The 26,773-nt window shown below is 33.0% G+C and overlaps 2 protein-coding genes across 2 annotated transcripts; both read left to right on the plus strand.

Moving 5' to 3' along the window:
* The first annotated feature begins 657 nt into the window (after window positions 1-657).
* LOC121236956 lies at window positions 658-2,748 on the plus strand. The gene is made up of 4 exons (XM_041133482.1): window positions 658-1,668; window positions 1,804-1,875; window positions 1,954-1,999; window positions 2,366-2,748. The coding sequence occupies exons 1-3, from the start codon at window positions 979-981 to the stop codon at window positions 1,957-1,959; spliced, it is 768 nt and encodes a 255-aa protein (XP_040989416.1). The 5' UTR covers window positions 658-978; the 3' UTR covers window positions 1,960-1,999; window positions 2,366-2,748.
* On the plus strand, window positions 2,002-25,876 carry LOC121236955 (homeobox-leucine zipper protein HAT4). Its single transcript, XM_041133481.1, has 5 exons — window positions 2,002-2,036; window positions 23,950-24,225; window positions 24,573-24,889; window positions 25,079-25,158; window positions 25,281-25,876. Exons 2-5 carry the CDS (start codon window positions 24,057-24,059, stop codon window positions 25,636-25,638), a joined length of 924 nt encoding a protein of 307 aa, XP_040989415.1. The 5' UTR covers window positions 2,002-2,036; window positions 23,950-24,056; the 3' UTR covers window positions 25,639-25,876.
* Window positions 25,877-26,773: the final 897 nt, after the last annotated feature.

The following is a 26,773-nucleotide window of genomic DNA, read 5'->3' on the forward strand; positions in this document are numbered from 1 at the left end:
TTCTAAAAGGAATGATAAATTAGTTTTACAATTATTTTTCACTTTTTAAATAAAGATAATTTTATAAAATGAAGAGGTTTTTTTTTTTTTTTTAAATGATGATACTTCTCATAAAATAATTGTAAAAATATTGCACATGTATTTTTTTCAAATAAATTAACGCTAATAAATAGTGGGAAATTCTGTTTGTTAATTAAGGGCTCGTTTGTTTTCAAAGATGAGATGAGATGAGATTAAAGTTAAAAAGTTGAATAAAATATTATTAAAATATATTTTTTAATATTATTTTTTTTTTTTGGATTTGAAAAAATTAAATTGTTTATTTTATTTTGTGTGGTAATTTAGAAAAGTTATAATAATGAAGTGAGATGAGATGAGATGTTTTTTAAAAAAAAATTAGACCTAAAATGACCTGACGGAATTTTTTTTTTTTATTTTATTTTAAAAAAACAATATTTTCTATAAAAAAAATATTCAAGCTCAAAAAAAAAAAAAAAAAAAAAACCCTAGGAAGACTACGGCGTGGACATTTTCAGGGCTGGTCAGTGGTCCCCGCAGAAGGACATGGAGGGAAATACAGAAAGAAAGCTGGGACGGAGTGGGTAAAATGGTAGTGAAATCGTAGACATAGAATATAACCAACTCTCCCTGTCTCCCCTTTCCCCCTCTTTGTTATACGCAGGTACCGGCCTCAGCTATTATACATACTCTCTCTCTCTCTCTCTAGCGAACGTCTTCGTCTCCACCATTCCACCTCTACCCGTGTCTGTGTGCTGCCTTGGGGTTTTCTCTTTCTTTTCCTCGAGGAACACCTTGAAATATATGTTGATGTTCGTGGCTTAAGCCTCAAGAGTTTCACAGAAAAAGTTACGCAGGGAGGAAGGGAAGGGATCAAGTTATACATATATATCGAAATTATTGCACGAAGTATATATATATATAGACAGATATTCAGACGGAAGGCTTTGTTATATGTAAATGGCCACGGCACCGGTGAAGTCTCAGCCGCTCCACAACTTCTCCCTTCCATTCTTGAAATGGGGAGGCAAGAGCCACACCAACTCCACCACCCGCTGCCGCCGTCCCCTCTCCCCGGCTTCATCAGAGCCCGACTCCGACTATCACGACTTCGACCCGTCCACTCGCTTCGGATCCCGCTCATCGCGCAACCGATTCGGCTTCTCTCCTTGCTCCCTCATCGACAGGTCTCAGAAGCCGGACCGAGTAGAGAGCGGCGCCGAAGGCGATGGCGACTTCAGGCAGAGGAAGATGGAACCTGCAGAGGAGGAGGAGGAGGAGGAGGAGGAGAAAGCTGAAACCGAAGCCGAAGCCGCGGTCGAGGAAGCTGCGCAGAAGCCGTGGAACTTGAGGCCGAGGAAGGCTGTTCAGAGGAGCGCGATGATGGAGCTGCCTGCGGAGAATACGGGGAGTGCGGTGCTTGCGATTCCCGCGGCTCAGCAGCAACAGAGCGAGAACACGCAGCCGAAGTCGCTGCGGCTGCGGGGTATGGTGGCGGAATCACAGAGCACGGAGAAGAAGAAGGAGAAGAGGAGATTCTGGATCGCGCTATCCAAGGAGGAGATCGAGGAGGACATTTTTGTCATGACTGGGTACAGGCCAGCTCGCCGGCCCAGGAAGCGACCCAAGAATGTCCAGAAGCAGCTCGACGTAAAACTCTCTCTCTCTCTCTCTCTCTCTCCCCCCCCCCCCCCCCATATATCTCTTTCACTGTTTGATTCCTGTTGATGGGCTTGGGTTTTGGTGTGGTGGCTGATAAATTCATGTTTTTTTTTTTTTTTCCAGAGTGTTTTCCCTGGGCTGTGGTTGGTGGGGACAACGGCTGATTCTTATCGGGTGACTGAAGCTCCGGCAAAGGTTACCAGTTTACCATCAAATTGTCTTTGTTGATTTTTGTGATTCAAAGCTAAAAATTTCTCATCTTCCTTATTGCAGAGGTAGATATGCTTTGCTCATGCCTACTTAAATTTATGATACAAAGGTCAGAATAAACTCTCTCTCTCTCTCTCTCTCTCTGTCTCTGTCTCTCTCTCTCTCTCTCTCTCTCTCTCTCTCTCTCTGTAATTGCAGAGGTAGATGTGCTCCGCTTTATGTTTCCTTTAATTCCTTTTACCCCGGACTCTGCTTGCTTCAATTCCGGATACAGAGGTCTAGACCTTCTGTGTGTCCCTGCGCGCGTGCCTGTGCCTGTGCCTGTGCCCGTGCCTGTGCCTGAAAGTTTTGTTTTTCCAATCTGTTCTTGAAATTTCTGGGTTTTATTAATATATTTACTCATTCTTAAATTCTTGTTCATTATATACTTATTTGTTTCGAAAGGAAGCTAATAGTTTGATGATGGGCTTTGCAGAGGTAGATGATCCCAGGAAATCGTGATTTTGTGAAAAGCTTGGAAGGTTAGGGACATTTCTTCTGCAAAATATAGTATTGATTGGAGGTACAATGCGCTGCATTTTGTAAAAAAGAGGAAATCAAGTTATCAATGGAAAGAAGAAAATGAAAAAGAAAAAAGAACAGAGATCTGATTTCTTTGCGTTCCATTTCTTTTATCATTTTGTGTTGCGCACTTTGCAGGGGTCTAGTTTAGCTGGTTTTTACATGTGGTAAGTAGTTTTAGCTATAGCCTTGAACATATGGTGGAATGAATATGGATATTTTTAATGTGTGTATCTCTTTCCCTTTTTAGAGCGTTATGAAATGTTGCAAAACCATTACCTGATACAATATTTTTGGTGGCACTGCTTTCTCCCTTGGTTCAAAGAGCTATTCCCCTTCAAGCTTCGTCAAGGGGAAACCTTGATGAGGTTGAACGTTTATATGTTAACTACAAGCACCTTTGTATGTTCACAATCTGAATTGGTAATAATCCTTGTCTAAAAATTGGCTGAAAGTTTTCTGATCGAACGAACGGTATGTGCTCTCCTGGCTGAAATCAGGTGATGAATGTCTGGTACGTTGAATGCCTTCTTGAAAACAAAGAAAAAGGAGAGGTGATCTTGGTGATTCACCAAGTAGGGAACCTTTGACAACAAGTCAGTTAACGGGGAAAGGGTAACGAAGCTCCCACTCCTTTTCTGGAACAATCTTAGCATCAATGGTGGGATACGTGCTTACCTAAATCTATTGCCCTTACCCTCTAAATGTAGGAGGTTCCCCATGTGGGTGAATATTCTCATGAACACCCGTCTTGCCAGGATTTGTCTAGACTGGTGGGGGAATGATCACTTCCTTTGTCTTTTGTGGGATTTACTTTGGCACTCAATCCTTTCAATATTGGCATGCGAAGGATGTTCCCATATTACCCTGTACGCCATCACAATTTATTTTCTATGGGAGCTGTATAGGTTGCGCTTAGCCTTTGTTTGGACTCGAGCTTTCTTGGTCGGGCCTATAAGGTGGTAGTTGGTGTGCCATATTCTAAACAAGCGGATAGCTTTTAATATTAACAAGTTAAACATTTCAGTCATGTAATGGGTTTTAAATTTCTGATGTTTAGGGGTGCTGGCAGATTCTTGTAGTTTACACATTCTTGTTTTAGTTTCCAGTCGGTATAATAATGTGGATGGCAGCACCTTGCAGAGTTGTGGGTCTGATAAACCTTCTTGGTATGTTTAGTAGATTTGAGGAATCTTGATGTGCTCCATGATTAGGATCTTGGTAATCCAACTAAAGCAATTAATTAAGAAAAGTGTAAAGTAAATTAATTCCAGAACATATTTAACCCCTGAAGCCCTTGAAGATTGTGCATGTGTTTCTTTTCCACATTATAATTTTGCCATGCAGGTTGCCAGCTAGCTTATGTGAGTCTGTGGTGGTAAAATTTGAGATAGGACTTGAGTTCCCTTCTTTGCATCACCATTTTCATTAATTTTCTTCCTGGCTCACTCCTTTGAAAAGGGAGAGGTGGGAAGTCATTCAAATGCAAACTACTGTCTCTGTACCGACTTTCTTGGCTATACCCAGTTCAGAATATTCATGAGTGAATATGACCCCATGTATCCCATGTTGAACTGTTTCTGCCTTTGAGTTTGCTTTATTGTTGAACTAGTATATGTGCCATACGGAATGCATGTATGATGATGACAAAATGTAGATTGCTTCTGGCTTCACATTGATTAGTGCATAAATGGTGGAATAGGTAATTTCATCAACCTGAATTGCAGCATGCGGAAATTTTCATGTCCTTTTTTCTTTCTCCAATCTTGGTGATAAATTGTGATGTTGGGGAGAGAGGTTCCCCAAAATGGTGAGATGGCATAAGAAGATGATTTAACATCTGAAAATCCTAAACCTTTCACTCCTCTAATGGTATTGCTGAGGATAATCATGGCTCTCAAAATGTTTGAATCCGATTGGTTGCAAAAAATTCTTAGGGGCCATCGGACTGGGGATTCTCCCCTTGAATTACCCGTTGTGCACTTGCGGGAAATTCCTTGCCAAGGGCCTGTGCACCCCTAAGATTAGTCAGGACGCTGTTCTCAAACACCTAGTGCCAATAAAAAAAATCATGGCTCTCAAAGTTCTGCTCTTTTCACCTATTTTATTATTAACCAATTTTGTATTAGTGCCTAGTATTTGATTTTATGCCATGCCACATTTTGAGGGAACGTTGATGATTTGATGTAATGTGGTTCTTTTTGTGACATGAAAGGCGGCCATGGAGCCTAATCCTAACCTAGGCAAACGCAAAGCCCTTTGGGGGTTCATATGTGTTTGCGATGGCATATGAGAGTGAGATTAGACATAGCCATTTTTACTTGGTGCCTCATTTTTTTCCTCCAGCAAAGATATTCCATGCAAGCACAATTGGATCTATTCTTCTTGGGTCAATAGTTCTCTCTCTCTCTCTCTGTTTTTTTCCTCCTCTCTGAGGCCTGTGAAGTGTTTGTGAAATCTTGTCAAGGACAAAGAAATAGTTATATTCTCATATGTATGTAATTGTGCCTGTTTACTAAAATGGTTCAGGATGATCGAGAAGGCAAGTATAAGAATAGTAATCTAGTAATTCTATGAGCTAGCTAATAATACATAATATATTCAACAAGCAGACAGTCCTGTTGTTATCCCTGCGATGATAAATTTTGTATCATTGTATTACTCTCTCTCTCTCTCTATTTGATAAGGTTGCTGTGGAACCTAATTACTCAATGCTGTTATATTGTATCATAAATGTAAAGGAAAAAAAAATCTTTACTGCAATATGTGGATCATGTGGATGTGTTCTACAGAAAGTAGAAGACAGCAAGAATTATGGAAGTTTCTTTGAGATTTATTCAGCACAAAGAAGGTGCATGATCTTGAAGCTCCTGCTTTTGGTAATTTAAGATCTGATGGTTAAACTATCTACTTTGTGCTTATTTGTTTTGTTTCAATGCGGATGTATTGTTTGAACTTTTGCTCTTATTAAGTGAGTGCAGTGACTTTTTCCACTTAAAACTTGGAGAGTAAATTAAACTTGAAGTTCAACTCCCCATTCTTTTTATGAGTTCAACATCAAATGGCATTTATCCACAAGCCTCTTCATGATTCCTGGCTTGGTGGTCCTTCGTTGAAATTCAACAAACAGAATGGCAAAAATTTATGACAATGACCATCTAAAAAACAATGCTGTCACCTTTGCTGTTGTTTCTTTATCCGTATGTGTGACTGCTTTAGTTGTTGATTCATCTGCATTCATCAATAGAAGTGAAAGGATCTGGAGAGTCGGAGACTATTGCCATATTGTGATTGTGGAATCAATTGTCATCTACATAATCATAAATCTCATCCTGATTGGTCCTTGATGAATTGGGGCAAGCAATTTGATCCCCGATTTGAGTCAGTCTCTCATATATCAGGTTATGAACACATGTAACATATTGCTGTAGGGCTGAAACGTCGACCTTCATGTTAATTCTTTCTTTCCCAGTTATCGCATTCTTGGTGTTGTATGTATGATCTTTGTTTTTTATTTATGTCTTAAGGTGTTAGGGTTCTATATTGATTGTTGGACCTTATGATCTCTCATAGAGCTTACCGTACTGTTTTGGGTCATGGTATCTATAAGGGTTGACTTGATGCATCACGGATTTTTCATCCCTGATAGTGAAAATATTTCATCTTATCTCATTATTACAACTTTTTCAAATTCGCATACAAAATATAATAAACAATTTAATTTTATCAAATCTCAAAACAATAATATTATTAAAAAATAATATTCTAACAATATTTTATTCAATTTTTATCTAAAACTATTTCATCTCATCTCACTATTCAAATCTCATCATAATCATTTAATTACTTTTAGGTGGCCTGTTTTTTAGACCATTCCATATCACCACAAAGGCGTGAATGGTTAAGTTATTATTTGATAGTTTCATAGTTGCCCTGTAGGGGATTATAATGCAAACCAATGATTTAAAACTAACAAACTAACATGACTAGATGTAATACATCATATTTACTTTACACTAAAAAACTATACTATCCAGAAAAATTCTATTTATGAGCCGTTTTGGATAGCACAACTAGTAAAATGCTTATATGACATGATTTGATTTAGAAGAGAAAATTTAAAATTTGAATATTACAAATCAAATCTTACTATTTACGTGATATGGATGATACGCTCTATACACCAATTTGAAAATAGAATAACTCTACTATCTAACGTATCATATCAAGTAATACTAGTTTTTAAATTTACTTTTTGTAATATTTCTTTCTTAAATTTATTTGTTGATTCAGTGTGCTCGCCCGTGCGCGCACAGTGTTAAATGAGTAGAAGGCCTTTCGTGGCAATTTAAGTTTGAGCCTTTGAGGGGCAGGGACTCAACTCCAGGCATGCAAACCACCCATTTTTAGAACTAAATTACTAAACTATAATATCATTTCCCAGTAGTTTAGGGAGTAATATTACTCAATTAAGGGCATACATACCTTGCTTGCAGGTAAGTTTTAGGAATGATACCAACTCTATGGAGTCTGCAAGGAATTAATGACTTATTTTGTTCGACTCATGTTGCTCCTTATATTCCATCATGATGTCTTGAAAAGGTGATGATTATGATCAATCTTTTTAAAAAATGCACTAGGTGGTCCAAGTCAACATTGTCCAAATTTCAAAATTCCGGATGATTTGTTAAGACTATAGAGGCATTGACCTCCCATTGTATTATAGCGTCAAAAACTACATATTAATCGGGAAGAGATCGTCACGAACTTACCTATTAAGGGCTGATTTGATTACACAAAATTAAATTATCTTATTTTATTTTATCTTATCTTTTATAATCATTATAATTTTTCTAAACTCTTACATAAAATATAATAAATAATTTAATTTTTTTAAATTTTAAAATAAAAATTATATTATAACAATATTTTATTTTATTTTTAACAAAATATTTCATCTCATCTTATCTGAATTAGTAACCAAAACGAGATACTTCAAATTGATCTTTTAAAAATTGTTCAAAAGCTACATCATCACGCTAGAGACAGTTTTTTATTTTTTGGTGATAGTTATCTGTTTAGAGCAACTACGCAGTTGCGAAGTGAAGGTTTATTTTCTTTCTGGGTCCACCTGGGAGCAGGATGCGGTGTAAATAAGGATTTTACACCACCCAATAGTTCCTTGGCATGTAAGAATTTTATAGAATGTAAATTAGAATTGGTTGTAGGCAAAAAAATCAAATTACAAGGGCTTCTCCCCTCACCCGCGTTTCTCCCCTCCCCCTCGCCTGTACCCTTCTTTCAACTCTCTCTCTCTCTCTCTCCCCTCCTAACTCTCACTCCGTGCATAATCTCTGGATGAATTTTTTGTGCATTTATTTTTGAGGTGCTGAGTATAGTTTCAAATGGTTATGTCTATAAGGGGTTTAGACCGAAAGGTTTCTATTCTTTTTCATCAATTTTTTAGCAGCCAAATTGAAAGTTGGAGGTTTCATTGTTTTTTTTTTTTCCCAAACTTCCTCAATTTATGTCATCTTTTGCGATGTATGGTGCTATTTGATATTTTCTGAAAAGTTGATGTTTATGTTCTTTATTTATTGTCTAGGGTATTTTTATTTTTCTTGAAATCATTATGGAGTCCATCTGGTGGGAGGGGATGAGGGAGGAAGAAAATGAAAATGAGAGGGAGGGGACTGAGAGATTTGAGAGAAGGGTAATATTCTATCAAAAATTTTGTGTACAGTTATTTTTGTGTACTTTTTATGCACTCTATTAATATGATTGATTACATTATTCTTTTAATATATAATAATTGTTATAACCAATCACATCAGTAAAATGTATAAAAAGTACGTAAAAATGACCGTACGTAGCATAACTCATATTCTACAAACTCACCCATTGTAAACCATATGAATTTCATAGATGTTCTATTTTCATTGGAGGGTGTAAACTTTTAATTTACACCATTACTGATTTGAAGCTTTTCCTTTTCTTTATATTCATTATTGTTGTAAAGTCGAAACATAGTATCCAATCATCTATCATCTTATCCGTGCATATAACCGGAAGATAGGAAAAAATAAACAATAATTATTTTGCATTATAGTTAATTTTTTCATCTGTTAAGCATTGTCATTGATTTATCTATATACAAATACAAACACATATTTGCATAACTAGACCATTCAATTGATTACATTGGATTATGCATATGAAAATATTTTCTTAGCTATGAACAATGCCAATACATTTTTACAGATACACTATTCACTCTACAAATGCTATTTTATTAATTTTTTTCTCTCTCCTCACACACACTCTCTCTCTCTCTCTCTCTCTCTCTCCACCAACAAGATTAATTTTCTCTCTCTCCGCCCACTCTCATTCATGGATCTTATGTAGTAGGTACTAATTGTAAAATATATAAAAAATTAATAATAATAATAAAATTATTTTGGCTCAAATATGTATAATCCAATGTGAGAGCTTTTCTTGAATGACAAAAACAATCTATAAAATATGTGATTTTACATTTACATATAGATAAACCAATACCAACGCTGTTAAATGCAGCTTAGTCGTCAAGGGCTAATTTGTGATGATGTTATAGATTAGACGGTTTGACTAGTTATACACAACCTTTTTTCCGATGGAAAATGATAGGTAGATCAACAAAGCGTAGCATTTGTACCGATAGTTTTTTTTAGCATATGTATTTTTTATTTTTTTTTCTATTGTATTTTATATTGTATATTTTAAAATACAAAAAAATGCATTGAAACAAGAGATGTCGAGAGAATGATGAATATATTTTTTCTTTTTAATATAAGGTGTAAGAGTATATTTTGCATTTCTAATATCTTAAATGAGTTGGCATCCTTTATCCATATTTAGGGTTTATGAGCCAAAGACTAGTCATGTACCAATGGAGGGATTTATTTATTCTATAAGGTCTGGTATGTACGAGATCACAAATATTTGAAAAATGATGAAAATTTGAAAATACAACTCTTTCTGTACAAATTTTTTTATAACCCCTTTTTAAATGAGAAATGATAAGTGTAACGTTAGATATAATGTGTACAAGTGTTACTTAGTTCCTTGGGTCTAAAGCTTATTCCACTTTCTTTCAAAGCTTACTTAACCTACGACCGTAAAAAATCATGTACCAAAATGATACACATTTTTGTTATTTCTACAACTAGTTTACATCTTACTTTACAGCTAATCGAAGTAATTGCCACTATATTAAAAGTAATTTTAATTTTACACATATCATTCCTTTCAAATAGAATTATAAAATAGTTGTAAATTTATTTCTTTTTTATTTTTATTTTTAAATAAAGGATGTTTTTGTATAATAATGGCATTATAATAGTTTCAGACTATCAATGTTATACAAAGTGGCCTATTTTTGAGAAAGTAATGAAAGACATACCTTCAGAAGTAGGATTGTTCATCCGGGTCGGATTTTTCCTGACCGGCTTGGAACCCAAGAAGCTGTTCATCTGGTTTCGGGCAAATCTAGGCCGAAACTGGGTTTTAAACCCAGAACGTTTACAATGTGGTATCCGGTTTTTTTATTTTATTTTATTTCAGTTTGAATGTTTTTATGTTTATTTTTTGTAGGCCAATTCTCGTAGGCTGGGAGGGTGCAACCATATTCTCTTCTGCCCAAATTCGATGTTGTCAGTGAAACAAAGCCAAGAATTGTCATTTAAACAAAAGTTCATACAAGAATTTTAGAGAAAAAAAAAAAAAAAAAAACAGAATGCTGTTATAAAAGCTTTAACTTACGAGTTCATGAAAAATAAAACTTCATAAGACCACACAAACAATCAACAAAGGAATCTTTCGACAAACACCACATTGATAGTTCAACCCACATTCAGATAATACTTAAGAAAGTCAAGTTTATTTTGTTTTGAAGATGATAACAATTCTAAAAAATCCGATCCGGATTCCAGCTCGAGTTTGAAATCCAAATTTTTAAAACGGAATTCGGATGAACAGTCATATTCAGAAGTAAGTGGCTTATAGATGACGGACATGATCCAAATGTGGTGTGTTGTTCTTGTGAGCTCATCCTACCAAATATTTCAAAAGGGCAAGAGTGTTTTTATTGTGGTCAGACTTTCAAACCAAAGGAAAAAAAAAAAAAAGATAAAAAAATTAAAACTATATCTATCTTTTAAAATAAGCAATAAAAAAAAAAGTAGTCTCGTTCACTTCAACATTCTCTGAATTATTTAATTTTCTTAAATATGTTGATTAGGAACGGTCAACAATGGAATACCGTGTATGATGGATCGACCGATATTAACTTTTGACCAAAATTGTATATTTTTCAGTGGACATGACTATTATTATTACAAAAATTTTACGTGCAGTCAATTTTACGTATTTTTTATACATTCTAATAATGTGATTAGTTGTATTATTTTTTTAATATAAAATAATTATTTTAGTCAATCATATCAGTAGAACATATAAAGAATACTAAAAAGGGACAGTATATAACAGAACTCTAACTATATGCAACAGAACTCTTATTATTATTATTATTATTAAAGTTGTCTCTGGATAGTGACTATCATTACATTTCCCGCATGAAATAGATACAACTTTGGACTAATAGTGGAAGCTAGGAAAAGCTTCAAATTGACAAAATGAATTTGGGCCTGCTAGTTTTGCTATTGGGTTGAAAAGTCATTGTCGCCCAATTTATATGTTTTCTTAAAGTTTCCACAAGTTCGACTGAATTGGGCCAAAACAGTGCAAAATGTAATTTTGGCATGTGGATTGGGCCATGATAATGGGTCGGGAAGGGAAAATCCAATTAAAGTAACATTTTGGTCTGGCCCAAAACGAATGGAGGATTGCAGAAGAGCATTTGCTTTTGTTATTGGGCCCAATGCTGCAGTATGAATTATGAAATCCCCCTTCTCACTTGCATGTTAGGACGTTGTCATCCCACTCTGTAACCCAAACTTCCCTTTAGTTTTAACCAGTTAGGGCCCGTTTAGGTGCTAAGGTCATCTCAGATCATTTAAAATAGTTTCGTACAGATGGATATGCTCTGCATTCAAACACACTCGACTTATTTAATCTGAAATAACCACAATTTTTTCATCTTAACTTAACATTATTCGTTGATGGGACTTTTATTATTATTCCATCGCTACAATAACAAACTAATCATTTATATAATCCATTACTTTTTTAATTTTTTATAAAAAAGTTAAAGAAAAGATATTTACAGTCATGAATTATGTAATTACTATGTAATCACTTTAAAAAAAAATAAATAAAACATAAAATCCACGTGAAAAAAATTAATTTTTTAATAGTAAGCCTTATTCTTTTTTAAATCGATTACACGATGTCTACGTATTTCACGATTATATGTAGAATTATTTAAAAAATTAAACATATTTCAACATATTTTATACATCCAAATACATCACACACAAATTAGATACTCTCAGCATCCAAACTTTTCAGATAGACAAATGGAATAATATTATTTTGCAACTCGTTTTCTTGTAAATGTAAATAAATTATTTATTAAAAAAAAAATTTGAGTGTCCATCCAATTTGAACTTAAGATTTTGCACAACTGTCTTTTATTTCACCAAGAGAACTGTAAGCATGATTGTGTTAACATTTTTCCGGATTAACAAAACAGTCTCATTGTTCTTGATGTATACTTTTCTTAAAAAATAATTAAAACGTCGTCGTTATATATATATATATATATGTATTATATTCATTTTCGGATCGGAATAACTATACTATTATACAATTTTTTAAATTGGGCTGTGGGCAGAGTTGGAATACGAAATTTTAAAGTCACTTTGGAACATGAAATTTCGGATCGGATCGAATTAAACTGAAAAATGAAATGAAAAAGCCAATGAAGTTGTCAAACTGTCAGCTGCACGTGTGATGGAATAGGTTTGACATCTAAAGATAAAAAAATATATATTTAAAAATAGTGGAATACACTTGGTGGGTACTACATAATTCCAAATATACTACGTGGTATGAACGTGTCATGTTCACATAATTTAAATAAAACAAATTAAAAGCTACACCCTTTCTAAACACTTCCATGAGCTTTTTAGATTATTAAAAGATTTAATTTTTGGGTGGCAATTAAGTGTTGAGAAAATTTAGTGAATTTCGTGCAATTATTTAAAGAGTAATGCTACCATGCCTCTAGTCATACAACTCACTTTACTCAATAAGCTTTGCTACACAACCTCCACCACACTCTACACTCCACATTATTTTTAATTTTTAATATATTTTTAAAATTCTTTTTTGAATTTATTCTTTTTAAATTATTTCAAATTCTCTATTAATTATTCATATAATAAATATTTAATAAAAGAAAAAAAAAATAAAAATAATGTGGAGTGTGGAGTGTTAGGATGTTGTGAAGATTTTTTGTTACTAAATTGACGTGGCACCGCGGGATGTATTAAAAAAATAAAAAAATATATATTGAAACAAAATAACTTCTGAAAAATAAAAATTGAAATCCTAAGTTTACTTTTAAGTCATTTTATGTTTGTATTTTATTTTTTTTAAATAAGTCACGTGGTATGAAAATGCCACGTCAATAAGTAAACTGAGCAGTATATTTAGGACGGCATAATGACATTTCTTTTTTATTATCTCAACTCAACTCAGTTTAATATTTAAACACAACCTAAATGTTATTGAATAACACTTGATCGAATTTGATCACTCTCGAGTTGATTTATTATTATGAAGAAAAATTCTAGAAACCAAATAAATGTAACATATTTTTAATTTGATTAAATATTGGATGTGTAAGCGGTCTTTATCATATAGAAAAATGATATTTACAATCTAGTGTGTAAGTCACGTATACTCATTTTAAAAAAAATGAATAAATCTAAAACTCATATAGAAAAATCATTTTTTTAGTGCTAGACTCTACTTTTTTTCAAATGAAGTATGCGAGACTTACACACTCTACTAGATAAATCTTTGATGTAAATTAATGTCTAGAAATTATTTACATCTAAAAGCTTGAATTTAGACCTAGAAATATCATACCACCGATATTAAAGTTCTTACATGAGCCAAATAATTCATTGACAAGATAACTTAACCATGCAAAATATATACATATAGACACACATACAGATATATATATAAGTGCGAATAAGCTTGCAGGAGTTGTCAAGAGGGTTCTGTAAATCAAATCATTATTATTCAGATGGCCTTTTTTCATGTACTAAAGAAAAAGAAGGAATCTTTTTTATACCAAAGTGCTGCTTCTAGCAGCTTTCATCATTTGAAGTATAAAATCTTACTAATTAGATAGCTTTTGTGAATAATTAAACTATCATAATGCTATTATATATATTCCATCTCTGTCTCCCCAATCATACACCAACCAAACCAAACCAAACATGCTATAATAATTCCTAAATTAGCCTTCAATTCTGTACGTGGGTATCCCTCCCTCTAAAAAATTGGACGTGGGTATATGGGTCAATGACATAAAAATGTCGTTGCTTTGAGGTTTACAAAATTTTAAAGTCCGTACTTACAGCGCACGTGCATGCCCCCAGTTGAAGGAGAAAAAAGAAGAAGGCAGGCATATCGATTTTCATTGTTTGACCGTTGACCAGATCCAGCCAGCAAAGTAAACTAAAGTGCACGTGCGGCCAGGCAAGCTACACGAGTGCTTTGCTGTCTGTCGAGTGTCGGCTCAATGGAAAATGGTGCGCCACGTCGGATCCACATGAGTGGTAATAATACAGGTACAGAGTTTGAAGCGAAGCCCGAGGCCCAGAGAATACTTCCCACCGACTTTGTTCTTAGGCAACGGTTACACCACCCTGGTAGCTTCATCGAATTAATACATGATTTATCATTTATTTAATTTTATTTTTGGTGCCGTTTGTAACTTGATTGAATTAAATTCAGTTAAATTTTAAATTGAGTTTAATAATATTTAAGTATTTTAATCTCAAATTATTAAATTCATATTAATATAAATTTATTTTAATATTTAAATACATCTAAATTTATTTTAAGGGCCTTACAAAATTCATTCTACTATCTCAACTCATTACAATTCATAAAAAATTTAACTTATATCAACTCAGCTCAACATCTAAACGGGACATTGTACATATTTAACTATTTAAATAAAATGATAAAAATAATAAATTATATACTGATTAAATAAAGGTAAATATATTTTAATAGAAGTGCATGTTGTAAGATATTTACATAAAATTTTTAAATTAAAAAATTTTCATTTGTTATGTAGAAATTTCTATTACTTATTAATTTTAAATTTTCTTTTAAAAAATTAAAAGATAATTTATGAATAATATAAATGACAAGATATTAACCATAAAAATTGAATTGTATATATTTAGAACGTGAAAATTAAATAGAATAATGTTAAATATAATTTTAATGTGCGTAAGTTTTACATTTTTTTAAAAAATAAAATTTATTATAAAAAATACTTATTACATATAAATTCTAAATTTATTTACTTTTTAAAAGGAAGTACAACGCATTTTATAATAATAAATACTAGTTTTAAAGTCAATATAAATGCTTTGAAAATAATTTACTTTTTTGTCTTCTTAACGTGGTTTTGTTTTTATTTTTTTAAGATTCTCACGGGGCATTCACCACATATCACGTCTCGTATTTATTTTTATTTATTTATTTTTTTTAGTTTTATTTTTTATAAATTAATTAAATTTTTTTATTCATTATTTATATAATACATATTTAACAAAAAATTATTTAAAATTTATTATATTGAGTATAATTTTTTAATATAAATAAAAATAATTATATGTACAATCATAAAATGTATAAATATAATATAATTATTTTGAAATAAAATATAATTTATTATAAAAAAAATTATATAAATTTTATATTTTATTATTTTTTTAAAAAAACTTACGCGAGAGTTATTTTACCATTAGAAATTTGTTTTCTCTATAAATAATTAAGAATTTGGTAGACGAGAAAAAAAAAAAAAAAATTAAGAATTTGGTAACCGAGACATGACTGAGCCAAGCCCGAAGAGATGTCTAATCAGCAGAGGAATTCAGAGCTGAGAGGGTGGGACACGAAACAACAGGCAATGATGATTGAACTTTGAATACACATTATTGACTGAGAACGAATGAAGCACTACATAACAGAGGAGGGGCAACATGGTGATTGTGAAATCGGTTGCCGATAAGACAGCGGTTGCAAGGGTCATGTTCACGTGCACTTCACATGGGAAAGAGGAGGGAACCTTGTACGGGGCAGGAACTAGGAGTAGGGATAGACTTAGTTGGGCCCCATTATTAGTTGTCGGGTAATATTCAATTTTTATTATTTTTTAAAAAAGAAAACAAATAATTGAAGATCTATTATTGGGGTTCGTGTGAAGTGGAGATTGAAGGAGGGTTACACGTGGGGACAGCTATCACGCACACGTGGAGACACTTCAATCATGCATATCCGACATCCTGTCGGTCTCACTCCTCCCCCACCCATTTATCCTAATCTTTTTTTATTAATTAAACACCATTGCCAATTGCCAATAAAAGTAAATAAATATTCTAAAATAAATAAATAAATAAACAGCCTTACCACACTTTTAATCGTCCGCCTATCGCTTGATCCGCACGCTCTAATAATTATAGATGTCGGAGAAAGAGGGGAATTATTGGCTGTAGTAATCCCAATTGAATATGGTGGGACTTACGATTGACCCTTGACCGTCTCACTATGCTAAGCCATCTCGCGATAATAGTAGTCTCAACGAAACGATGCTTTTTTTCACTAGTTACCCACTTAGATTGCGTTTGGACATTGATATATTTCTCATGTATTTAGTAAATAATAATAAAATATTAAATAATATTAAAATTAAAATAAATAAATAATAATAATAAAATAATAAATAATAATGATATATTCTAAAAATATCTGAAGTATTCTCACGTTGAAAATATATATTCTCAATACTCAAACAAAGCCTTAGTTAGAGGGAAACACATAATTCAAATGAATAATTCTATATATAAGTTTTAAATAGATAAGTCTTATATAAGTTTTTTTATAAAAAAATTACTCATTAACAAAGAATAATTTTTACACTTCTTCAACATAAAATCTTTTTTTTTTTAAATATTTGTATGTAACTTATCTATTTAAAATTTATACAATTTTTTTAAAATATATATATATATATATATATATATATAAGTGATTTGAAATATATATCTAAGTGAGGAACCATCTAAAATGACGGTTTTGAACAGTCTGCTTGATTTTGTGCGCTACTGATGCATATTGTTGCTTTGAAACGTTTGATCAAGGAGACACCTGCCCTCACCTCAAGATCTTTGATTAAGTGTCGTTTGGATTCGAAAATGAGTTATGAATAGTAATGAAATGAGTTGAGATGAGTTGCTCGTCATCTAGCTGGAGGTCGCACGTAGGCCCTCCACAGACTAGGTTGTGTGTAAGTACTCATGTGTCCGACTTTTTACAGGATAAAATTGAATAATATGTTGAATTGAGATGAAAGTTAAATAAAATATTTTTAATATTATTATTATTTTAGAATTTGAAAATGTTTAATTGTTTATTATATTTTATATGAAAATTTAAAAAAATTATAATGATTAGATAAGACGAGATAAATTGAGATAAACTCTGAATCCAAATTGAGCCTTAGAACGTTTTTACTGAGCACCTAGAGAACGATGGCTGGAAAGAGATACGAGTGATGAAGAAGGTCATGTAAGGCTCCTCCTAGCCTCTTCCCCAATTCAGAAAATGAAGAAGGAAGATCATAATGCTTTTAAATGGTATAGAAAGCGGAAAAGTTTTCTTGCAAACGTCACACACTTTTTTTAGAAAAAGAATATAGTTTACTATTAAAAAAAATTATTTTTTCATGTCGGACGTTTCATATTTACTCATTTTTTTCAAAATGAATGCGCAATACTTGCGCACCTATAATTATAACTATTATATCTCATAATTTTTTACGAAATGAGAGTACATCAGATGAAGCCAGATCTCAAATTATAATTTAGGATTGAGTTGGTCAATCCTTAATTATATATATAATATTTGTAATTGTAAAGTATGTAAGGACTATACATTTATTTTTTTTTAAAAAATGAGTAAACTTGACACTTATATTAAGAAATTAAAATTTTAATGAGGAACCTCAATTTTTATCAAAAAGTATTCGTGATGCTTATACAATCTATATATGAATATATCTACCATTACATATATATATATATATATATATATTGTGGGCATGGTGAAAATGTTTAGAAGCATTAGTTTTTAAATAAGAAGTCGAGAGGTCTGCATTTAAATAGTGTTGCTTTTGATTTGGGAGCAGCCATGCACGCACCTTCATCATAAGTTTTGGGTACAAATAATTGCTAGGTCCCTCCTTAACGACATGCATATAGCTAGGTGGCATAGCCTGGCTACTCATCATTAGACCAAAAGTTTTATCATCAGTATCGTTACGGTAGGGAATATCAGCCTCTCATTCAATTAATCAAAATGCACTTTCTAGCTCTACGGCTAATTAATCACTTTTTTCTATGGAATTAATTAAAAAATGAGAAAAGATTGAAGAAATACTGAGAACAATGATGCATTAATGCTCAATTGTTCCATTTTTAATGATTTACGAAAGTCATTAATATTTATTTTCTATTAAGTTTCTTTAAATTAATTAACGTCTTGTTTGTATTTAATCAACTTTTCTAACTTTCATTACAACTCATTTACTTTTATTTTTTCTAATCATTACAATTTTTTCAAACTTCTAAATAAAATATAATAAATAATCAATTTTTTCAAATTTTAAAACTAAAATTATATTAAAAAATTATATTATAAGAATAATTTATTTAACTTTCATCTCATCTCATCCCTCATCCCAACTCACTATTTAAACATCTCCTAAATTTAGGATGTATTTACCTCACTATGCTATTTAAACAAATAGAACCCATATTAAAAAATACATTTATTTTAGAACAAGTATCATTTGTGTGAGATTTGTACACTTCATGTATGTATATAACATTATTCTTTTTTTTTTAAAGAAAGATTGTTATCATTCATTCATCAGAGAAATTTACATACATGACCGGATATATTCTGGAATGTTCACATATCAAATATGACATCATAAATCAAAATAATGCATTTGAAACTCCACCAGTATACTATTTCTTTTTGTGACTGGTCTGATCTTCACTATTGTTGATACTCTCTATAGACAAATGTCTAAGAGACAACACTTTCTGCCCAAACAGAGACTCAACCTATATAGACAAACGTTTGAGAGACGAACTATATATATATATATATTTTATTTTAATTAACAATAAGGGAAGCAATAAGATAGATGTGAAAAATGACGAATTATAGTTTTGACCAACTCCGATTGATTTCAAAATCTGTGACTACCCGTGAAGACAATACACTTATCTCTTTTCAGCCACAAAGGTCAGATTTGAAAGGTATAATAGTGGCAAGTCTGGTGATCTAGTACGTGTGTCGAGAAAAGCTTTTAGAATGGGTGGCACGTGAGGACCACACGCAGATGTGGGTGGAGCGCGAGAACCACGTGCGATGATTTCTGCATAAACGGAGACTCAACCTCACCATTCTTAGAGAGAGATGACTCAACCTATTTAGACAAACGTTTAAGAGACGAACTCTTTTTTATTTTATTTTAATTAACAATAAGGAAAGCATTAAGATAAATGCGAAAAAAGACGAATTATAGTTTTGACATACTCTAGTAGATTTCAGAATCTGTGACTGCCCATGAAGGTTTCACAATTGTCTCTTTTTAGCCACAAAGATCATATCTGAAAGATCTGGTGGTGGCAAGTCCGGTGATCTGGCACGTGTGTCAAAAAGAGCTGCTGGAATGGGTGGCACGTGAGGACCACATGCAGATGTGGGTGGAGCGCGAGAACCACGTGCGATGATTTCTGCATAAACGGAGGCTCAACCTCACCATTCTTAGAGAGAAATGACTCAACCTATTTAGACAAACGTTCAAGAGACGAACTCTTTTTTATTTTATTTTAATTAACAATAAGGAAAGCATTAAGATAAATGCGAAAAAAGATGAATTACAGTTTTGACATACTCTAGTAGATTTCAGAATCTGTGACTGCCTGTGAAGGCACCACACTTGTCTCTTTTTAGCCACAAAGGTCAGATCTGAAAGATCTGGTGGTGGCAAGTCCGGTGATTTGGCACGTGTGTCGAAAAGAGCTGCTGGAAGGGGTGGCACGTGAGGACCACGTGCAGATGTGGGTGGAGCGTGAGAACCATGTGCGGTGATTTCTGTCCAAACAGAGACTCAACCTCACCATTAATAGAGAGAGATGACTCAACCTATATAGACAAATGTTCGAGAGATGAACTCTTTTTTTTTTTTTTTTTAATTAACAATAAGGAAAGTAGTAAGATATATGCGAAAAAAGATAGATTACAGTTTTGACCAACTCCGGTAGATTTCAGAATCTGTGACTACCCTTGAAGGCATCACACTTGTCTCTTTTCAGCGACAAATGTTAGATCTGAAATGTCTGGTGGTGGTAAGTCCGGTGATCTGGCACATGTGTTGAGAATAGCTGCTGGAAGGGGTGGCGTGTAAGGACCACGCGTAAATATTGGTGGAGCATGAGAAACACGTGCAGTGATTATTGCAAAACAACCACTTTCCTTCGAACGATTCGATTTGTGAATCTGCTTGTGCAACATGTATATCTTGAGTTGCCAAAAAATTGTAGATTTATCTTTTTCAATCTAGAAGAAAGCAAAATAAAACTATGTAAAAGATTCATGGAGGGAGAAGGTGGGTTAATGGAAGAAGGAGAGGGAGGAGGAAGCCGATGCCTCCTTCGCCTCCGACAAAAATCGGATGAAAAATTCTATTCATAAGCCTCATACACCACACATCACATTTTTTATTATTTTTTAAATTTTTTTCTCTTATCAAATGTGTGATATATAGATGATGAGTAGAAAAATTTAATTATTTTAAGAAGAGTAAAACCAAATTTAAAAAAAAATAAAAAAAATTATAGTATATAGTGTGTGGAGCTTATAAATAGTAATACTCTAATCAGATATAAAGTCCTTATTTTTTACGAAAAAGAGAGAAGGAAAGGAGGCACCTATAGTTTTCAGTGGTTCCAATGTCTCCTCTGTTTCGTCAAACACTCCAACAAGTGTACGGTGTATGCTCACTGTCAGATAATCTAAACGGTTCTTCTTGTGGCATTTGGATGCATGTATATTTAGGCATCTACACCATGCAATAGTTCAGCTTGACATTAAACTTTATGGATTCCTAATGTTAAACGCATTAATTAATTGATCTCAAAAGAAAAAGAGAGAAGATTTGCCATCATTTAGATGTATACATAAGCACTACTCTTATGGTCTCGTCCTTATCCACTACAAAAACTGAAGCCTTTTGAGAAGATCTTCGATCGAGTCTTTATATTTGGAGGGAGACAGGAAATGACAGATTTTCCACCTAATAAATTGACAGAAAGCTAACATCTTTCGGGACTATGCAACTAATTAATATCCCATTTTTATCTGTAGAAAGAAAAAAGTCTATTCAATGCGAAGAATCAAAGAAAAATAATACAAATTCAACAGTTTTTTTCTTCTTATTTTTATGAGAAATCAAATGTGTAAGGTATTGTAGTTATTCTATTATTAAAGTAGTGTATATAACATATTATCTACATCACTTAAATAGTAAAATTTATCCGAAACTTATAACTTGATTGACAGAACTCTCAAATTTCAAAAAGTAAATCTAGAGTTCGAAACCACCCTTCTCCACTCAAAAAAAAAAAATTGTAAAATTTGATTTTAATTAGTCATATTATCTACACCTACTTATAAATAAAAATTTTCGTACATATTATAGTTTGTTTATTTTGTTTCAATTAATGTAGCATATTTTAAATACTTCTATAAATTAATTAGAAAATTTTGCATGAAGGAAAAACTACTAAAATAAACTATGATTGGGATATAGAATTTGGACCATATTTTTCGAGGAGTAAATATTAGATATATTCAAAATTTATCATTTCTTTTTAATTTTAAGATATTGTTAAAAGATTAATAATTATTTAAATTATTTCCATGATCAGATAATAATTCTCCTTGCACGTGAATCCGGTGATAGAGATTCGGCGAACTGAAGTTAAAGATAGAGATGAACGGTTACAAATAAAACATTCGAGAATCGAGACCCATCCCTCGAGCTACTGCGCCACGGCATCGTTTTCCAACAAGTGGGATTGGGGATTTAAATTACACGCGCTGTGAGGAAGTGTGGGCAGTTAGATGGAGGGAGCGTTTTGATAAATTGAGGAAGCGAGGGAGTTCAAATGATTGTGACGAGAAGGGTTGTCGGGAAGTGGAGGGACAAGACGACACGCACGATTGGGGGCGTGGGGGCTATATGTAACAGTGGGGGTTCTAAAGTCGTGTGAGACCACGTGTCTCTCAGGAAAACATGTTGATCCACGTGAGTTGTGGGGGGACATGTTTTTTTAAAATTATTTATTTTTTCTTCCGCACGCTTCCCAGCCTTCCCTCATTTCTACCCGCCTCTTCCCACGTGAACTCCTCTCTCTCTCTCTCTCTCTCTCTCTCTCTCTCGTGCTAAATGATTGGCTTGGCTCAGTTGACCCGGCTAACATGTTCAGTCATCTAGGATTGAGTTTAGAGTTCGCTACAGCTATCGAAAAGGTTTCGAATTTGGTTTTCGAGTAGTGTATTTTTTTTTTCATATATATTTTTAATTATCATAAAATTTTTTTAAAAATATAAAAAATTTATAATATTATTAAAAAATATTTTCTTAATTACAAAGTAAAAAAAAAAAAAAATACCATTCAGGACATAAATTTGGTCTCAAATTTGGGACTCCAAACATTTCTCTTGAGTTTACTTGAAGTTTTTGACTGTCAAATTTTGTGGAATTATCTTTATGAAAATTTCTCCTAATTTTCTTTTTAAATTTTATAATTATTTTTTAAATTTTAATTGTTTTTATCTAATTATTAAATATTTCCCATAATTTTAAATAAAATACAAAAATATACAATTTTATTAAATTTTAAAATAAAACTATATTAAAAACTATATTTAAATAATTTTTAATTTTATAATATTTTTATTCAATTTTTTATTTTTATTTCCAAATTCCATTGCTCATGATATCCTATGAGCCATGCATTGATTAGAATTTATCTTGTCATTCGCCACATCTAAGAAACACACCAACATTTTGAGGGAAAAAATGATATAAAGTCAAATAAAAGATAAATAATTTAGGACATGTTTAGATGCTAAAGTATTTTAAAACTTTGTCAATCATAACAAAATAATTTGATTGAAGATACTTTATTGAGTTTTGAAAAACTATGAAGAAAAAGTAAAATAAAGATATATTTTAAAACAAATATTAAATTAGAGTTTGTGAAAATAAATAGATAAAGTTAAAAAACTAAAATAAAAAAAAAAAGTAAAAGAAGCAAATACACACGTTCAAATTAACTCCGTTTTGTTTTGTTTCGATGAATAGTCTGCAGCTAATGAGGCGCTGAGCCTCAATAAATATGATAGTGTATGAAATTAAGCTCTAGTTCCCGATGTTGAGATGTTCTATTTATCTTATTTTATCTCAATTTTTAGACATCAACTAGAAATAAATCTTTTTTATTTTTAATATTTTCATCTAATAATTACAACATTTTTAAATCAAACCAAAACACAAAAATAATTTAACTTTTTTAAATTTTAAAATAAAAATTATATTTTAAAAATATTTAGGTTTTATAATATTTTTATTTAATTTATTTTTTTCTCATTTAAAAAAAATTCTATTTATCATTTCTACAGACTATGTTTATTTTTATTTATTTATTTTATTAAATGTGTACTATATAAATAATAAGTAGAAAAATTTAATTAGTGTAAGAATAAAAAAAGTAAAAAAATATGATATGTTAAGAATGATGAATAAACTCATTTTTTAAAGTTTATCAAATATCTTAATTTAACTTAATTTATTTATTCATAAATTAATTTATTATTATTTATAAATTCATTATGTCATCTCATATTATCTAGTAAAAGAAATGAAAAAAAAAAAGGACAACGGAAGCAGAGTTAGGTATTATGTGGGGGGTCAGAAGCGATGATTGAGATAATTGGGGTGTCCTGACACCGAAGTCTTGATTGAAGTTACATGCCCATCTCTCTTCTTTCTATATAACGTCCTCCTCCCCACCACTTCTATCCGCTGATTTAAACCAAAGTTACCAAACCCCTCTCTCTCTCTCTCTCTCTCTCTCTCTCTCTCTCCCTGACCAGAGGTCGAGCGTCAACAGAGCGAGAGCCTTCACTCTTGAGTCCCGTGCAGATCGAAGTTCTTCAAAGAAAGCATCTTTACTTTGGGTTTTATTGCAAACAGATAAGCTAGCGCGATGGTTGAGAAGGAAGATCTGGGTTTGAGTCTGAGCTTGAGCTTCCCTCAGAACCACCATTCTCTACAGCTCAATCTCAGGCCTTCTTTAGTCCCATCTTCAGCTGCTGCTTCTCCTTCCGGGTTCAATCTTCCCAAGCCCTCTTGGAACGAGGCCTTCTCTTCATCAGGTGCGTCTTAATCTGCATGTTTTCTATTCTCAGATCTGGCTTCACGCACGCTACTTTCACTATGTTCTCTTTTTCCTCCTTTTTTTCCCCAGAAACGAACCTCCAAAGAAGCCCTCCCCCCCCTTCTCTTTTCAATGACCTTGGTCGAAAACAATGATACTTTTCTTGCTTTTCCATGTTTGAGTGGTTTAAGAACTAACTCTTTTATCATTTATTTTATTTGAACTTTTCTCTTATTCACACCCAAAGCTTCTCACTTTTTCGTAAACCATGGATCTGATTCTTCAGATCTGCTCCTCAAAACTCAAATCTTTTTCACTAGTTCTCACTTTCTATCCCATTTGCAGATAGAAACTCCGAAACTTGCCGTGCAGAGACTCGATCTTTCTTACGGGGGATCGACGTGAATCGGCTGCCTTCCACTGGCGATTGCGAAGAAGAAGCGGGCGTGTCATCCCCTAATAGCACGATATCTAGCTTGAGCGGAAAGCGAAGCGCTAGCGAGAGAGAAGCTAACGGAGAAGAGCATGATCTGGAGAGGGATTGCTCTCGAGGTATCAGTGATGAAGAAGACGGTGAAACCTCGAGAAAGAAGCTCAGGCTCTCCAAGGACCAGTCCAATATTCTTGAAGAGAGCTTCAAGGAGCACAACACGCTCAACCCAGTAAGTTGCCGTGGTGAAGCTCAGTTTAATAGGGCCGAACTTGCTGGGACATAAATGTTATGCAACCAAAAGAAAAAAGAAAAAAAAAAAAAAATCTTGGGTCCTATGGATTTAATACTTTCCCGTGTAAGTTTCTCGGCAAACAAACACAACTTTTTTACTGACATATGGATGGTTTGATGGTTGCAGAAGCAAAAACAAGCTTTGGCCAAGCAGCTGGGCCTCCGACCTAGACAAGTGGAAGTTTGGTTTCAGAACAGAAGGGCCAGGTGAGAATTTAATTTCCTTAATTAAATCCACCATCCTGTTGGGTATTTTTGGTACGTTCTGTGGAAACCCATTTCGGAGGTAGCTATTTTTATTAACGATGGTGTGAAAAATGAAATCCCAGGACAAAGTTGAAGCAAACGGAGGTGGACTGCGAGTTCCTGAAGAGGTGCTGCGAGACTCTGACGGAAGAAAACAGACGTCTGCAGAAGGAAGTGCAGGAGCTGAGAGCTCTAAAACTCTCGCCACAGTTCTACATGCAAATGACCCCACCCACAACCCTAACCATGTGCCCCTCATGTGAGCGTGTCGCCGTCCCGGTTTCCTCCTCGTCATCCGCCGGCGACGGTACCCACGCCCGGCCCCAACAGATGGGCCATGAAGGTCGTCGAGTCCCCATCAACCCGTGGGCCACCCCGACAACACGCGGTCCCGCCGTCGCACACCGGACGTTCGATGCAGTACTCCAACCAAGATCGTGATTACAGCCTCCCAATAATACAACGGGGGCATTAATCATTCCAACTTCCGATCATTCGTCGCTGTGACATTTATTTCTCTTCATGTTCAAAGTCTATGGGTCTAGAAGTCTTAAGATATGGTTGGTAGAGTTTTTGATTGTGTGGGTCTCCATGTTTTGTATTATTGGACCCACTATGTTAGTCTAGATTTTTAGCACTGATTTAATTAAAGGGAATGAAATGAAGTGTTGTGTTCTAACCTCTATTAATTAATTAGATTTGATTACTTATAATATGATAGGGGAGGAATGTTACTTATGATTTTCTTTTTTTGGTGTTGGATTCATATTCATAGAAGAAAAGATTTTCAACCATGTCTAATTCTAGGGGATTTCCCAAGTATATAAATACAAAATGCTAACAAAGTAAAGAATAAATGAGTAGAATGACCTATAAAATTAAATGCTCATGTCTACCAATTTGATTTTTTGGTCGAGTTAGATGCTTGAAAACATAAAGATAGACATAACATTAAGGAAAATGCTATTTATATTGAGAAACCTTAACTGATTTTTTTTTATTTTAATAGTTAAGGAAATGACTATTAGTAAATTGATATTTTTTAAATATTTAAAGATGTTTAAAAATGGTTAAAAAAAGTGCATTTGCACTTGTCGGTACAACAATACAAGGGCACCGTTCTCGATCTCTTTAGCATTGTCCTAACATTCATGGCATGTTTGGACAATTGAAGATTGGAGTACTTTAGGATTTTGGGAGCAGTAGTGAAATAATTTGAATGAAGATGCTTTATTGTGCTTTGTGAAAGGGGAGAGAAAAATTAGATAAAAATATTATAAAATTAAAAAGTTTGAATATTATTTTTTATTTTAAAATTTTTAAAAGTTGTATCGATTTTTGTATTTGTTTAGAAGTTTATAAAAGTTATATTGATTTTTTTGTTTGAATAATAATTAGATAAAAAAAATTGAAATTAAAAGTTTGTTTTATATTTAAAAATAAAATGACCTTTCTAAACTTAAAACCTTGGGCTGGATTTTGGATTTGTCAGCCCAAAATCCAGTCACTGGTTACAGACTTTGGGCTGAAGAACTAGTTTGTAGCTAATTGTTCAATCACTTCATAACTTTTGGAA

This window comes from Juglans microcarpa x Juglans regia, chromosome 6S (assembly GCF_004785595.1).
Source record: "Juglans microcarpa x Juglans regia isolate MS1-56 chromosome 6S, Jm3101_v1.0, whole genome shotgun sequence".
Classification (NCBI taxonomy): Eukaryota; Viridiplantae; Streptophyta; class Magnoliopsida; order Fagales; family Juglandaceae; genus Juglans; species Juglans microcarpa x Juglans regia.